This window comes from Leiobunum rupestre, chromosome 11 (assembly GCF_980474605.1).
Source record: "Leiobunum rupestre chromosome 11, qqLeiRupe1.1.hap1, whole genome shotgun sequence".
NCBI classification, from domain to species: domain Eukaryota; kingdom Metazoa; phylum Arthropoda; class Arachnida; order Opiliones; family Sclerosomatidae; genus Leiobunum; species Leiobunum rupestre.
This window is the reverse complement of record NC_143394.1, coordinates 8,342,050-8,357,276: the sequence shown is the minus strand read 5'-3', so window position 1 is coordinate 8,357,276 and position 15,227 is coordinate 8,342,050. Positions and strand designations below refer to the sequence as shown.

General features: G+C 36.0%; 1 protein-coding gene across 3 annotated transcripts in view; it reads right to left on the bottom strand.

The window, feature by feature from the left end:
* Positions 1-7,773: 7,773 nt before the first annotated feature.
* Positions 7,774-15,227, bottom strand: part of ATP8B (ATPase phospholipid transporting 8B) — a 122,657-nt gene continuing 115,203 nt past the window's right edge. For all 3 annotated transcript variants that reach the window (XM_090164115.1, XM_090164116.1, XM_090164114.1), the window contains exons 11-18: positions 14,194-14,692; positions 13,625-13,726; positions 13,436-13,555; positions 13,280-13,377; positions 12,349-13,213; positions 11,651-11,734; positions 11,341-11,586; positions 7,774-10,954 (exon numbers count right to left, since the gene is read on the bottom strand). In XM_090164115.1, coding sequence (XP_090020241.1) covers positions 10,418-10,954; positions 11,341-11,586; positions 11,651-11,734; positions 12,349-13,213; positions 13,280-13,377; positions 13,436-13,555; positions 13,625-13,726; positions 14,194-14,692 — 2,551 coding nt within the window. In that variant the 3' untranslated portion in view covers positions 7,774-10,417. The remainder of the gene's footprint in view (positions 10,955-11,340; positions 11,587-11,650; positions 11,735-12,348; positions 13,214-13,279; positions 13,378-13,435; positions 13,556-13,624; positions 13,727-14,193; positions 14,693-15,227) is intronic.

The window sequence follows — 15,227 nt, the reverse complement described above, 5'->3', positions numbered from 1 at the left end:
ATCGATTACCTTAGCCTAATTTAGCCCTTGGCTATATAACTCCAAGGAAATACAAGTGACTGCTATGTTTGAAACGTAAGGTTAAACGATATAAACATAATCATTGGGGTATTAAATTAATATTTTCAATGTTGTTTTAATTGAAATTATGTATATATAGTTGACCTTTGGTTTGACAAATCTGGTAATTCTTGTAAACGCGGGGAGGTAAGCCTTGTGTATTTTCATTTTCTAGCTTTTTTGCAGCTAATTTGTAAATTGCTATTGAAAGTGATGGTTAAAGTGAAGCGGGACACGTGACGGAGATTAGCAATGAAGATATTTAAATAAGAGTATTGAAAAAGATTGACTTTCAAGGCGTTTATTTAGCTTTGATTATTTTTAAATATTGTTAGTTCCTTCGCGATTCCTATTATATTTGGGGAAAATATTGAAGCTTCGTTATCAGTCCCACCAATTAGCTATAAAAGGTACAAAATTTGTATATTATACTTCCATCACGAGTCCTATTTCACCTAAAACCGGTACTAATATTCAATTGGAAACGGCTTTGATTGTACCATAAGGAACTTAGTATGATATTACTTTTTACTTTCACCAATGGCTAATAAATGTAATAATTTTTTTTATTATAAATGTAAAGATTAGTAAGTCCATAACTCCAAAGGTTAATAGTCTATGGTTTCCCTTTTTGTATAGATCAACGATAAAGTGCAAAATTAGCATATTACGCGTTAATAAACTTAACGACCTCACCACCACGTGGTGTTATGTCAACATTTTAACTGTCACTGTCAGTAAAGGTCTACAGAATTAAAACAATTCTTTGGTCATGTAATCTCTTTAACATCAATATGTTAATGCGTAACATACGATGTTACATATGATATGTTACTTATGATTATACCCACAAATACCTGAAATCAACATCTATCTGTCTAAAAACGGTAATTGTTAACAAAAGAACACAAATCACCTGAAAAACGATATATTTTCAAGGTTGGCATCACAATGTACCTGAAAAAAAAATAGCATAGACGCAAAAATTGTCGCCACGTCCGCGTTCAATAGATGGCGCGCAAAAATTCCCGGACGTTTATAAAAGGGAAGTTTTTCCTGTTGCATCTAGTGTCGCAACTCCACACCTCTCGTTTTAATTCTAAAAAAGATCTGGGAGCGCTGTGACGTAAACCGATTCTGGATCCGGTTAAATTGAGCGCGAATTCCAGTTTTCGCTAAGTAAGATTTTTAATACTCTGTTACGCAACGATGAAGCCTACATTTTAAAGAAAAAAATCTACGAGGGAAAAAACCTGTTGTCTAAGGCGGGCTATTTTGGTTTAGAAGGGTTGAAATTATAACTGTTTGGCAGTATCGTATGCCGAACACGTATATAGGTGGCTGTTAATAACGTAGCAATGAATGATAGAACGTCTGTTTCTTTAAATTTAATTTTTTAAGACAAATTTTTAATACTACGTCATTTGAAATGACTTAAAAGGTTTTTTCGCTAATATTTCGATTAGTGTAAGGATAAAATTAAATACAAATTACGCCAGTTTGAAAATATGAGGAAATGCCCTTTCGCATTTTTGGGTTCTTGTTGCGCAATCGGATGTCGCCGAACACGCGAAGAAAATAATGACCGGAGGAAATATTTTGGCATTTTTACCCGAATATTTCAGTTTGATTGTTTAATTTTCCCATAATGCGTAATATTATGTAACAAACAGTGAAAACTTTAAATATATTCCTGTGAGTTTATTTAAATGGTGCATTCAAGCAAACAATAACAATTTAAATTGTAATTTGCGTACAAATTGATTTAAATTAAGTTATACAATATTTTGCTCGGATTAATATAAAAAATATTATTAATTTTATTTTATTTAACTTTCGGTATATTTCATTTGGTTCATTTAAATGATGCATTAAATTAAATCAATAATAATTTAAATTGTTTTAAAAAATTTGCTCAGAATAAATTTAAGTAATATACAAAATATTCAGTATATTCACGGCCAACTTAGATCCACTGCTACTCGCACTAGTGCGAGTAGCAGTGGATCTAAGTTGGCCGTGGTATATTTTATTAAACTTTATAATAATAATAAGCAAGTTTCAATAATATCTGACACATGTGCAGTTAAAACAAAAAAGTAGACGAGGATGGTCATATCTCAGGGTGACCTCGCTAACCTATGACCTCAGCTAAGGCTTCCCTTTGTTGTGAGAAGTACCATCCTAATAGCAAAAGTAGCATAAGACCCAAAAGTGTGTCAGCTGTACCTTCACGCCTATTAAAATTTCTAGTGAAACTATAGACTACATAACCTACTAGTTAAAATAGTACTAGCAACATTATATTTAGTCTATATTCTGGCGTGATTTTCTCTCTTCGATTTACTCGCCCTTAGAGGTAATTTAGGATCCTTGCTTAGACATACATGTACGTTCTAAAACGCCTCACTCGGCGGCGCTGGAGTACCTCGATTTTGATGACGTGTTTTCCGACCCCCTTCGTTTCCCTTTTTACTTTGCGACAAACTCTCATTAACTACTATACCGTTCTGACACGCTTTTGGGTCTTATGCTACTTTTGCTAATAGTTATTTTTAAAGCCGATGCGGTGCTGTTATTGGTGGATCTTAAAATTCATTTTGCGCGTGAAAATACGCCGCCATGTTAGGGTATAAAACAGATAAATATGCCGGTTATACCTCACAATGTAAAGGTACTGTCACGCGCAAAAACGTAATTTTGAAATCGCTCAATTGATTCTCACTTACTTAAATAATTTCCTCGAATGATACCCAATAACTAAAATATTATTTATTGTATTTTATTTTATAAAATTTATATTCAAATTAGCTATTTTAGAAAAATTTTATTTGTTAATAATTTTTTTCTGTTTAGTCACATTTTAAATAATTTTTCAAATTTAATTATTTTAAAATGAAAACCACATTTCTTTCGACTTCGGATTCGCTAAGGCCTAAGTCAAGGGCAATGTTCTTGAAGAAACTGCACAATTGTTCTTTCATAGAAATTAAAAATGCATTATATTCCCATTATATATGTATACAGGATGTCTTCATTTGATCGGCCCAGGCATTTTGCTCAAAAACTATATCTTCTAGAAATGTGAAATTTTCGGAATGTACTCTCTCGGTGGAGATCGTTGTTATTTGTGAATTTCAGAAAAATCATGAAATTTTTCACGGTTTTAGAATTTGTAGTTTTTGAACGCTAGGAGGTAGACGAAAAGTTTCAATGAGTAAGGTGTAGAGCATACTCGAAAACCTTTTATGGAGTTGGTGTGGTCAAAGTCGTACATTTTGTCACTGAAATAATAGGTCATGAAAAATAACAAGTTGGTACTACCCAAATGTTTTTACGCTTCATGTTATTGTAATGATTGTCTGTGAAAAAGAACATGTTTTGAGCCAAATCATTGTTTTACCATTACAAAATAAGTGTTAGAACAAGTGAAATTTTACTAAAACGGACCCACATTTTAAACGAATTATAAGTGCAAAAAAAAACTTTCGGAAATTCAGTTGGCATAAATTAGACATTTTGTAGACCCTAAAACTACTTTTTCTTGTTTAATAAAAAAACACCAACATTTTGTCCCTAGAGAACGTGTTTGGGGTCCTACTGTAATTCCTTATAAAATTGCACTTGTTCTAACACTTAATAGACGGTAAAATAAATGGGGGTGGAATTTTAAACCGTCATTTCCACTTAAAAACTGGACACTAGCCAGGGAGGGAACACCGGATTGGTTGGTATTGGAGTATGCGCAGAGACCAATTTTTAACTGTCGCTGAGTAACAAATATCTAAATCGTGATTCTTCGTAGAGCACGTGGTGCCATCTAAGTAAACTGACCGTTATATTTCGGGAATAAAAGCTTTACAAAATGGTTGTTTAACTGTAAATTTACCTATAACTTGAATTCTTTAAATTAAAATACAAATTATTAACTGAGATCAATCGTAATAGACGTGAAAAACGGTTGAAATGATTTCAGTGACAATTAAAGTCGCGAAGCGGGGAGGCTGGCAGCCATGCTGTCACGAAACATTTCCCCTTTTTTCGTACCCCCAAATTCAAAAACCCTTCAGAGGCTGGGAAGCCGTTGGAATTTATTTTACCGTCTATTTGTAAAGGTAAAACAATGATTTGGCTCAAAACATGTTCTTTTTCACAGACAATCATTACAATAACATGAAGCGTAAAAACATTTGGGTAGTACCAACTTGTTATTTTTCATGACCTATTATTTCAGTGACAAAATGTACGATTTTGACAACACCAACTCCATTAAAGGTTTTCGATTATGCTCTACAACTTACTCATTGAAACTTTTTGTCTACCACCTAGCGTTCAAAAACTACAAATTCTAAAACCGTGAAAAATTTCACGATTTTTCTGAAATTCGCAAATAACAACGATCTCCACCGAGAGAGTACATTCCGAAAATTTCACATTTCTAGAAGGTATAGTTTTTGAGCAAAATGCCTGGGCCGATCAAATAAAGACACCCTGTATATAGCTTAGAATACATTATTTTAAAAAGACTTACAAACGAAGATGCTCGGGGCTTCGGCAACAAGCGGGGTTTTTCCTTATAAACTTTTTTCCAGTAGGTTTTTTTGGAAAATTAAAATTAGGTAGTCGAGAGTATAGCTCAAGGCACGTGTATACCAATTTCCATGGCTGTATACCAATTCCGAACAATTTATCAGCCTGCACTCTCACTATTAGGACCCGATTTCCGAGATTAAAATTATCTTTTATCTAGTGAAATAATTGAAAATTCACCTAGAACCCGCACCACATTCATAACTAAATCTGTGAGATTCAATTTCAACGCGGCTGATGGTCATCTTAGATTTTTCCTAGTTGCTAAAAATGTCAATGAATTTTAAGCAAACTAAATTAACGGAACTGGCGGCGGCTATTAAAGTGGTTGCCCGAGATGCAGGTCACTCTGTTGCAGGGTGTCCTATAGTAATAATCATGATTTAAAATTTAATAATGAATTAATAATTTTTATTTGTGTACAACCAAAGCTAAATATTTCATTTTTAACTATATTTAATAATTATTTAGTCATGTGATGGGTGTCCTAATAATCAAGGAAGTGATCTGCTTAGTCCAAGAGCCCATGACAAAATAAGCACGTGATAAGGTACACGATGGGTCGAGGTATTTTTTAATTAGGTTAGTGATTTGTAACAAAGAACTGTTTGTCTTACGGGTCAAAGTGGGGGCTTTCCGGAAATACGAAACACGTGACGTCACTTCCGGTGACCTTGAAAATTGATATGACCTGATATTGGTATCATTCGATTGGTCTCAACGTGCTCTTATCAAATATCGCTAAATTAACCTTCAAATCTGAACCAAGACGAAACGCGAACTGGCCAAGTCCTATAGGTCAGTGTGTCAGAATTTATAGGCCTTTGTACCTAGTAACAGAGACCATACCACCGGAGGCCTATCATCATAGTGCCCTACGCCAGCGTCCACAGCCCGGATAGGTGACAAATCCAGCATGGGTAGTAGAACCCCGCAGAAGGTTCAGCAATGGGTGGACCAATCCCCACTTCGCACACAGCAGTGGGATTAAGAGTGGATGCTATAGCAACTCCAGCCGACACCCTACCTACGTAGGTAAACAGTCGGCACAGCTGGCACCGGAGATCCTGGTGTGACTCCAAAAGGCCGGAAAACAGGACCGCCGTGCCCTCATACGGTGGCCCGCCGCCCCACAGTAGGCTACCAATCCACCGAGGCGGCCAGTTTGCACGGACCCTCTCCGTTAGCCTGAGCCGAGGCTCAGTATCCAGCCCAAACCTGACCGAAGTCGGAGGTGGAGATAGGACTGTTTGATCGGAGCTAACATATCCCAGTGTGCCACCGCCCTTATGGGTTACAAGAGCCGGACCCCGACTCCCCGATAAAGCCACACTCTAACCCATTGAGGGCCCGTCCTATAGGTCACTACGAAATCCAAATTTTGAAATTCGAACTGTGGTCTCAGGTACTTAGCCTCAAAATTTACTCAATGTTAAGTAACGTAATAACAATAAGTATGACGCTACCAGTGCTATTGTAACCTATTGTTTAAATGCTTATTTTCGACACTGACCTTCTCACCAAGCTCCGACTTGGACTGGTACTCGAACTAAGTAGCGTGTTATCGTCCTTGGTAAGAGTATATTTCGCTTTAGACATATTTAGACACTAGGTGGCTCTGTGCTGAGAACTAAACGTAGATTGCGCAATAGCTCTGAAAATCAATTCTTAATCATACTTGTTGTCATTATGTTACTTATGGTATAACGAGTTAAACTTGAAATTTAAATCCATTTCATTTATATTACACTTTGATCCTAATAACAACCTCCTTCCACCTAGGAGCAACAGACACAAGGAGAACGCAGCTAGCCTTTAAACACGCTAACGAAGGGTTGTGTACAAATTTCATTGGGCGAGCGTCACGAGCCTTTACGCTGGACGTTTTACGGGCGGGGGGGGGGGGAGACAATTTCCGAATTTTCCCCTTCCGACGGTAGCAGGTGCTAAAGCGTCTAGCCAATGAAAAACGTACACAAGAAAATGCACGACTTTTGACGGGTTGCGTTCGCCTTGTGTGGGGTGTTGTGTTTGTTGCTCCTAGCTTCCACCCAGTAGTGGCGCCACAGGAATTTTGTGGAGGTAAGCCAACCATTTGGAGCCCCCCCCCCCCCCCCCAAATTATGGAGGCCCATCCACCGCAATTTTTTCAAATCCGTCCACGTGGATTATTTAATTTTTTTTAAGCAAGTGGTGCAATTTTTGGGTAAAATGGGTACGCGACGAACAAAATAGAACTAATTATGTACATCCCTTACATCAGAACTTACAACTTTACGAAAATGAATGTACATAAAGGAGAGTACCCGAGGTGTTAATTGTCTATATTCTTCAAAGTCCGGCTTAATGTAGACCTATATGAGATATGAAATTTCCCAAAAGGAGAAGTTGCACTACCCATTCGCTTTGCCATGGCAACCGAAAATGTTTTGGACCACTTAAACAAGAAAAATATCCTTTTAAAACTAAGAAAACTTTAAAAAAAAATTAAAATCACGAAATGGGCGACACTACAGGTACATGTCTTGGGCACACAGCCTTCATCTTTGCGTGCTTTATTGACCATAACATGTAGAAGTATTTTCACGCCCAAAATGAATTTTAAAAGCCGTCAATTATACTTTTCAGTTTACATTATAGCCCCGAGAAGTACATCAGGTAGCTCGTTTTGAATGCGCAGGTGTGAACGTCCTTCAAATCATGTGTATTTTTGCGTGATTTTGAATAAAAACTAGTTTAATTTATTATAAAAAATGACAATTGCTTTATTAATACAATTTTCTTAAACTGGCTACAATAAGACCCCCGATTCAGTTAATCTTAACGATTTCTAAAAAGACTTGTAAAATACGTAGGTTTTACGTCGTAAAATACGCAATCCTATATTTAGGAATAGAACTATTTTTCCTAATTATTTACCACTTAAATGTTAATATTAATTAGTTGCAACTATTACTACTTAACAAATTGACATATTAGTATTTTCAAAACGTTTTTCCCCCTATTTTAATTTCAAAGGAATCACAGTTTCAACCCATTTTTCATCCGATTATCGACACATGATTATTTTCTTTTATTATCCAGAAATAAAATTATATAAATACTGGTAAAATACGCTCTTATTATCAATGTATTTTAAATAACCTTCAGCAAAAATACCCAAAAAACATTTCGCATATTTTATCAAATACCGCGCTACAAATTGTTAAACCGTGACATGTAAAATTACATATTTATATTATTTAGGAATATAAATATACAATTTCTAATAGTAATAGTAAAAGTGCAGTTTTATTACAGCAGGGGCTCTCAAGGGGAAATTTACTGCTCTTGGCCGAGCACTTCTGAAGATGCGGGCAAATTGTGGATTATTTAAATTTAAATGCATTTACTACCTCACTGATTAACAACCCTTTCGCGCTAATTTTTCAACCTTTTCTTTATACATTTAAGGGAAAAAATAATTTTATTTTACAAATTTTAGTCATATTAAACCCACGGAAGCTTTGTTTTGGTGATTAAAATTTCAATTAATATTACAATTACCCATTAAGTTTACACATCAACAAGGGGAAACAAACTAAATCTAGACAATTACAAGCTGTAATTAAAATTTTCTGATAACTATATTAATTACTTCCTGAGACGTTGGTAGCTAAGGAACTGGTTAGTGATATCAAAAGACCGACATTTGTTAACAAACCCTAAGTTTCCTGCCAGGAAAACTACTTGGTGCACAAACAAGTTGTACAAATGCGCTAATAAGGCAAAAATACAAATTGTAAGGCAGACATCAATACACAACAGTCTTAGGGCAAACTGTGTGGTTCTTGTTTTTTATCGAAATATTTATTCTTCTACCACTAAATAGCACGTGGATCTAAGGCCTAAACCAATAAGGCGGCACAATTTTTTTAGGGTTAACCAGCATCTATGGGTGCCGAGCAGTTTTAAATTTAATTTTTGAAATAACTTTCCAGCCCCTTATTTTAACAAAACTTTTCCAAGACCATATTTAAAAATTAACGGGTAATCTGCATAGAATATATATTGAAACCCTCATGAAGTCCAGCTAGGCACCAGATAGGAATTTCAATATCATCTCAACTGGACACGATTTGAACCAGATTCTAATCCAGCTCGCTGATTTAAGATTGAATAAAAACTGATAAAATTCTATTAGGAAATTCCTCTAGTTTCCGTTTTAGTTTATCTACCTTAACGAGACAAAACGCAAAGATGGAATATACATTTTTTTTTAACTGATAAAACTATATTTAAGGCATACAGTTTTACAACATTGATATTTTTTTACATTTCTCAAATTAAAAAGGACGGTATCAACTTTAAAAACCTATTACCAAATGAAAGATAAGTAATTTATAAAATGATAAGAAAATGAAGTATTTTGCTCACGAGGAATACATTTTTATCTACCATTTCACAAATTTTATACAAGATTTGATATATTTTTAATAATTTTCTGTAGTTTTTCTCTTTAAAGTTATTCAAATATGTTTTTTTACGCTACGAGTGATATGTCAGGTACAATTTTTCTTCTCGAATTTCTATTAGGCTTGGTATAGTACCTAGGATAATTTTTATTTAGATATATTTGTCACTAAATTTCTTTATATATAAACAATTAAATTGGATGGAACTGTGCTGACGATCCGCAACTGAAAAATATATATATCTTTTTTTTTTTAAATATTGCCAAAGGTTATTGTTGACAAATTAAATATGGAATAAATTATGATTTTGTAAAAATCATAAATTTCGCTTGATCCTCTATGTAAAAAATAAAACATTAAGCACCGTGCTTTTGATTTTTTTTGATTTTTTTGTTAACTTTTATTTTATAAAATAAAAATTGTGTGCATAGAGAATTGGCTGTCTATTATTCAATACAAAAAAAATTAATAAAAGCAAAATAATGAGCGTGTTTAAATGACGATATATTTCCGATTTCCCTAAGCCCACAGACCACAAAATGTAAAGGCAGTAGCGTTTAAGGCTTTCAACGTTAGAAGACACTTATACTACGAAGCTACCTTCCTGAATTCTTTTATTTTTGGTTTTCAATTCAAACTTGGAATCTTAATATATATAACATGGTTAAAAAATAGTGACTAAAATTTAAGTCTTCGACAAATCATGCAAATTTTCATCGTTCCCTTCATCAATTAGAAAGGCAATAGGAGTTTTTAATACAATATATATAGTCGACGGAAATGTGAAAATTTGTAAGATTTTTGTTTTAAAATTAAAAGTAATACTCTTAAGCACGAAAATATTGTGCAGTTTCGATGGAAAATTAAATAAATGAACCAAAACCGTTAATCTAGCGAGACAGAGGCAGTCTCAACTACATTTGTATACAACCTAGTTTCAGTTTTTTTTCACATAATGCTAGACGTTAAAATATAATTTCACCGAACGCTTTCACCAAACACTTTAAAATCATTGGTCGTATTTAAAATTAAGTGTCAAATATTCATACAATTTGATTGGTAACTAATTAGTTATCACAATGGTCACTTCTCTCCGTTAACAGAGAAGAAATTCTATTATATAATCTAACGATATATCTATCAAAAATGATAGAGTTAGCATTTAATTGAAGGAGGGGGTTACTGGCGTAGGATGAGGTTTCAATGATCTATACATATAATAAAAAATTAACCAGGTGGGACAGTTCTTTTTATCTTTACGGTAGTCACCCAAAAATACTTTGTTACGAAATAGACAACCCAATATCTTTCGGTTACACCTCAACAGTAGACGGACTAGTTCTGTTATCTCGAGAAGTAGCTCGAGGGCTAAAATTTATCAATCCTGGTAACGGGGGTTGCAAATTGTTCCCGAAATTCCCCGATTTGCTTTTCTTCATAATTTTCCCGCTCATGATCAATCGACCGAAACCTTCTTGGTGGGCGAAAGCGTAGCCTGAGCGCAGTGACCTGCGGCTACTGCGTCGGACACTATGCGTACGAAGTTGAGGTTCAGAGGGACGGCTCCTGAGTCGTGATCGGCGCTGCTTCAAGCGGACACGATCAGAAAGCGTCGGATACACATCAACGTGGTAGAATCGAATGGCTCCGATGGGTACCAACAGCACCACCAAAGTCAGGAACGTTGTAAACCAAAATTGGCCCGAGCTAAGGGTCATTCTTAATGAACCCATATAGGAGTTGCCAATAAAATCGGAGTTGATGAAAAGCGTCATTGCGAAATAGAATCCAACACTGCCCCAGATTACAATGTGATTGAATAATGTCCAATACGCGGTGTCCAAAGCAATCTATAGAAAAGTTATTAACAAATATGAAGCGACTATTAGAGTCGAAATACGAGAAATGTGAAACGGTTGTAAAGACAGTACTTTCAATATAAACAAAATCTCAATAGATATACAAACAAGGCGGGCGGTATAAAGGGTTTACTACTAAACCTAACATTATAAAATTATAATAAAAATTGAATAAAATTTTATATGTTTTTAAAAAATCACAACAATTTATAAAACAAAATTAATAAAAATATTATAAAAAATTTAATTTAAATCCTCAAATGTTAGGCTTAGGAGTAAAATCCTAAATCACCATAAACAAAACAGCGTATTTGAGTGATATTAAAAGTAGGGTCTTCCAAAACATTTAATATTATATGTATGAACAAGAGACAAACCTGAGCAGTAACGACCAAAACCAAGATAGTAGACACAACAGTTCCAAAAAGTTGATGACCATCAAGATTGATCCCGTTTAAGTCGACGCTGTTAGTGAAGGCGCCGTACGGGATGAAGAACAGGAGGAACGATGTCACAATACCATGCGCCACACTCTTTAAAAACTCCAGTTTGTTGAATAACAAGTTTAAGTGACCTGGCATGTACAGTTTGGGGTAGGTTATGGAGTTCTTGTCATTTACATCCTGGTGACAGAAGTACACAATTGTTAGATTAATTAAGTAAATATTCTTAAGTTGATTAATTTACCTGGTCAAACACCCCTAGGGCCAAGACAGGCAAAGATGTATAGAAAACATTGTAGAAAGATATGAAGGCTGGGTCGTAGAGTGTCTGTAATAAACACTTATATGTTACCCCACCCATACTTATAACAAGTGGCGGCTCCAAAAAAAAACCCTGGTATGCTTTTCCATATTACACCAAAAGTATAGGTAGTGTCATCGAGAATTTTTTTTAAGTTATTACCCACCAATTAGGTCGATTGGGAATTTTCGCGCTCTGACAAAAAGTACCCAGTTTACGCGTGCCATCAAATGTACCCACGAGAACTAATTATCAATTTACGCCTATGGCGAGTGCTGCTTATCTAGCTGAAATTATGGTAATAAACCATCATAAACGCATTTATATAAGTTACGACAAAATTTTAAACAGCATTGATCAAAAGACGCTCAATGTAATAAGCACTTGTATGATAGAGCTTTTAAAGAGACACGCACATGACCCGTTAGATTTTGCAATACACTATCTTAAAATGGCCTCTAACAACTTCACATATCAAGTCATCAAAATGCCTGCTAACAGCTTCCACGTATTAAGTCATAAAAATGGCCGCTAACAACTACATCTATCGAGTCATCAAAATGGTTGCTAACAAATAAATCTATCAAGACATTGAATTACTACACCAGAGCCGCCACTTACAATATTATCAATGAACATACCTGCGCAGAGAACCCGCAGAAGAAGGCAAACCAGAAATGGCAAAGAGTGAAGGCAAAGTTCTTGTAAAAGAAGTACCGTAAAAACTTGGACATTCTCAGGTAAGACCACCGGCCATGTACCAGCAGGAGTCTCTCTAAGAAACGAAATTGCGCCAACGAGAAATCGCTGGCCAGGACTGCTTGCATCCCTTCCTGACCACTAATTCCAACTCCAATATGCGCAGCTTTAATCATGCTAACGTCATTGGCGCCGTCGCCAATGGCTAAAGTGACGGCTTTCTTGTGCTTCTTGACCAATTCAACCACGAGGGCTTTTTGCAAAGGGGTCACTCGACAGCAAATAACGGCTTTGCAATTCGAGGCCACGTCTAAGAAGAGTTCCTCCATTTGAGGGGTAAGAGCGTGTACGAGAGAGTGACCGTTCACAACCAACGCGAAACCGCCAAAGTTTTGACCTTCCGTGTTGCTGGGGACATTGTCCGTATTTGGATATTCATAGTCGTCGGTGAATGTTATGACCGAACAGTCAGGGGCTCCTTTGGTTGAAGCCAAGACGCTGGAGATATTCTCCCGGAACGTAGACAGCTGTTTCAAGACTTCTTCCTCTTCATAGGCGTCGACGATAAATATATCCACCATGTCATCTGTCAACAGTTGGCAGGAATAGCCGATATTTATGGCAGTTTCTTGTTTGTCGCCGGTTAACACCCAGAGTTTAATGCCAGCTAGGGCTAGGTTAGCGATCGCTTGAGGAACTCCATCTTGTAGCTTATCTTCGATGGCAGACGCTCCGATTAAATAGAGCTCTTTTTCAATTTCTTCGTAGATTTCGTTCACTTTCTCTTCTCGATTGTCTAATGTCGTTCTGTAAAATATTACATTTTCTACATTCCCAATCTGTCATTGCAAAAAAATTTCCTGATGTACGTACGAGGCCTCATGTAGTTTTACTTTCCAACTTTCAAAGACATGTTCATCAATATCTTTTTCAGCCAAACAAAGTGTGCGTAAGCCTTCACCAGCGAATTTCTGAGTGATAAAACAATGGCAATTATTGGGATGTAAATTTATCACTGTGAAATCTTACATTTAAATGTTCCACCATTGTGACTTTGGTCTCGGCACAATCGGGATGGATTCTTTCAAATATCACCGAATCGGCTCCTTTACAATAAAGTTTAATTTTCCCATCTCGTCTAAGTATCACCTGCAACGTCGTAATAATTATAATAAATGGTGCTTTTAACAGTATTCAACTTAGAGACTCTCAACATACCGACATCCTTTTTCTAACATTATTAAAGTCAAGAATAGCTAAAAGTTCGTAATCTTCCCTCTGTCCCATAACTTCAATTGTGACTGTTGAGGGGGTGCGAAACTGTAAAAAGTGAGTTTAAATCAATTAAATATAAGTAGTTTTTTCTTCCAAGTTCCAAGTAAGAAGCGTGATCTTTTTATGAAGAGGTCATAGCACGGGCCTATCCCTGCCAAATGTAGTTGCCTCCTGATGTGGGGATAGGGAGTACATAATATTGGAAAATCCATTTATCAATTGCTAATGATTTTTAGATTGTACACTATGGTAAACTGAATACAGGCTGTACACTACAATATATTACAGAAATTGGTTAATATTAGAATATTAATAATTTAAAAAACAAAATAAAATAAATTAAAAAAAGAAGGAGAAAATAAGTACATTGGTACCTTAACATAATTGTTTTCCATAATATCTTATATGTAGTTTGGGGTACCAACATAGATAAAACTGACGAACGACTTGCTACAAACATGCAAGCGCACAATGAAGTCTCCATTAAAAGATCCTGAAAGAAGTGTTCATACCCTAAAAACAAAACCAAAATTCCTGGCTGCGGATGTTAAGGCTTCCTCATCTGGAGATTGTGCTTGATATTCTAAACGTCCTTCCTTTTCTTCGGACATGACGGTGTGGCAAAGGGCAAGCAGTTTGAAGAAACGATGTACTTCCGGGTCACCCTTCTTCACTTCGTCGTAGAGCGCCTGATCGTAAAATTTAAATTTGGGCTCATAAACGGGGTTATCGCTGAAATCTACGCTTCTCATTTCCTCGGTAATTTCCAACGGCTCGCCGGTCACTTCGTCGAAGATTTCTCCATAGTATTTTCCGTTGATGGTACACTTGTTGAAGGTCATTATATTCTGAGTCAAAGTGCCCGTCTTATCGGAAAATACATATTCAATTTGCCCAAGCTCTTCGTTCAAGGTGGTTGTTCTGGCTCGGGCAGGAGTATCCTTCGGCGCATAGTACATTTTTTCATCCCAATTGATCCACAAACTGTGGCAGAATCGAATGACTTCAACACTGTCACAAGATTAAATTTAAAATTATAAAATCTATTTGAATCAGTTTTGGGTAAAGCAGTAAATGAACCGAAGAAAAAAGGAGGTAAAGCTAGTATAATGCACATTGGAAAATCGACTGCTACCAAGAGCTATGGCTAGATTCTGTTAAATTAGGTGGAAGAATTGCCAAATTAGGTGAGTCATCATAAATAGAACTTATTATCTCTTTAAAAAAAAATACAACCACATTTAAATAGGCGTTAAATAAAAACAAAAACGGCATTTAAAAAATTACTTTACAACATTGCTGACCCCTATCGCTTTGGTCTTAAGCCTTACTTGAAAATGACTAGTATAAATACAAATTCTGTCCTAAAGCCTAGGGGCACACGAATCACAAGGGGAAGTTGAGGGACCCAAAGAAGCCCCAAGCCTAGGGGCCCCGCCACGGTTTGATACATACGGCACTGCCCTTTTCCCTACCCCATTTAAATGACCCTGAAACAAGTGCGTCTCGCGATGGCAGTCTATAACGTGGATAGGGGGGAGAAAGC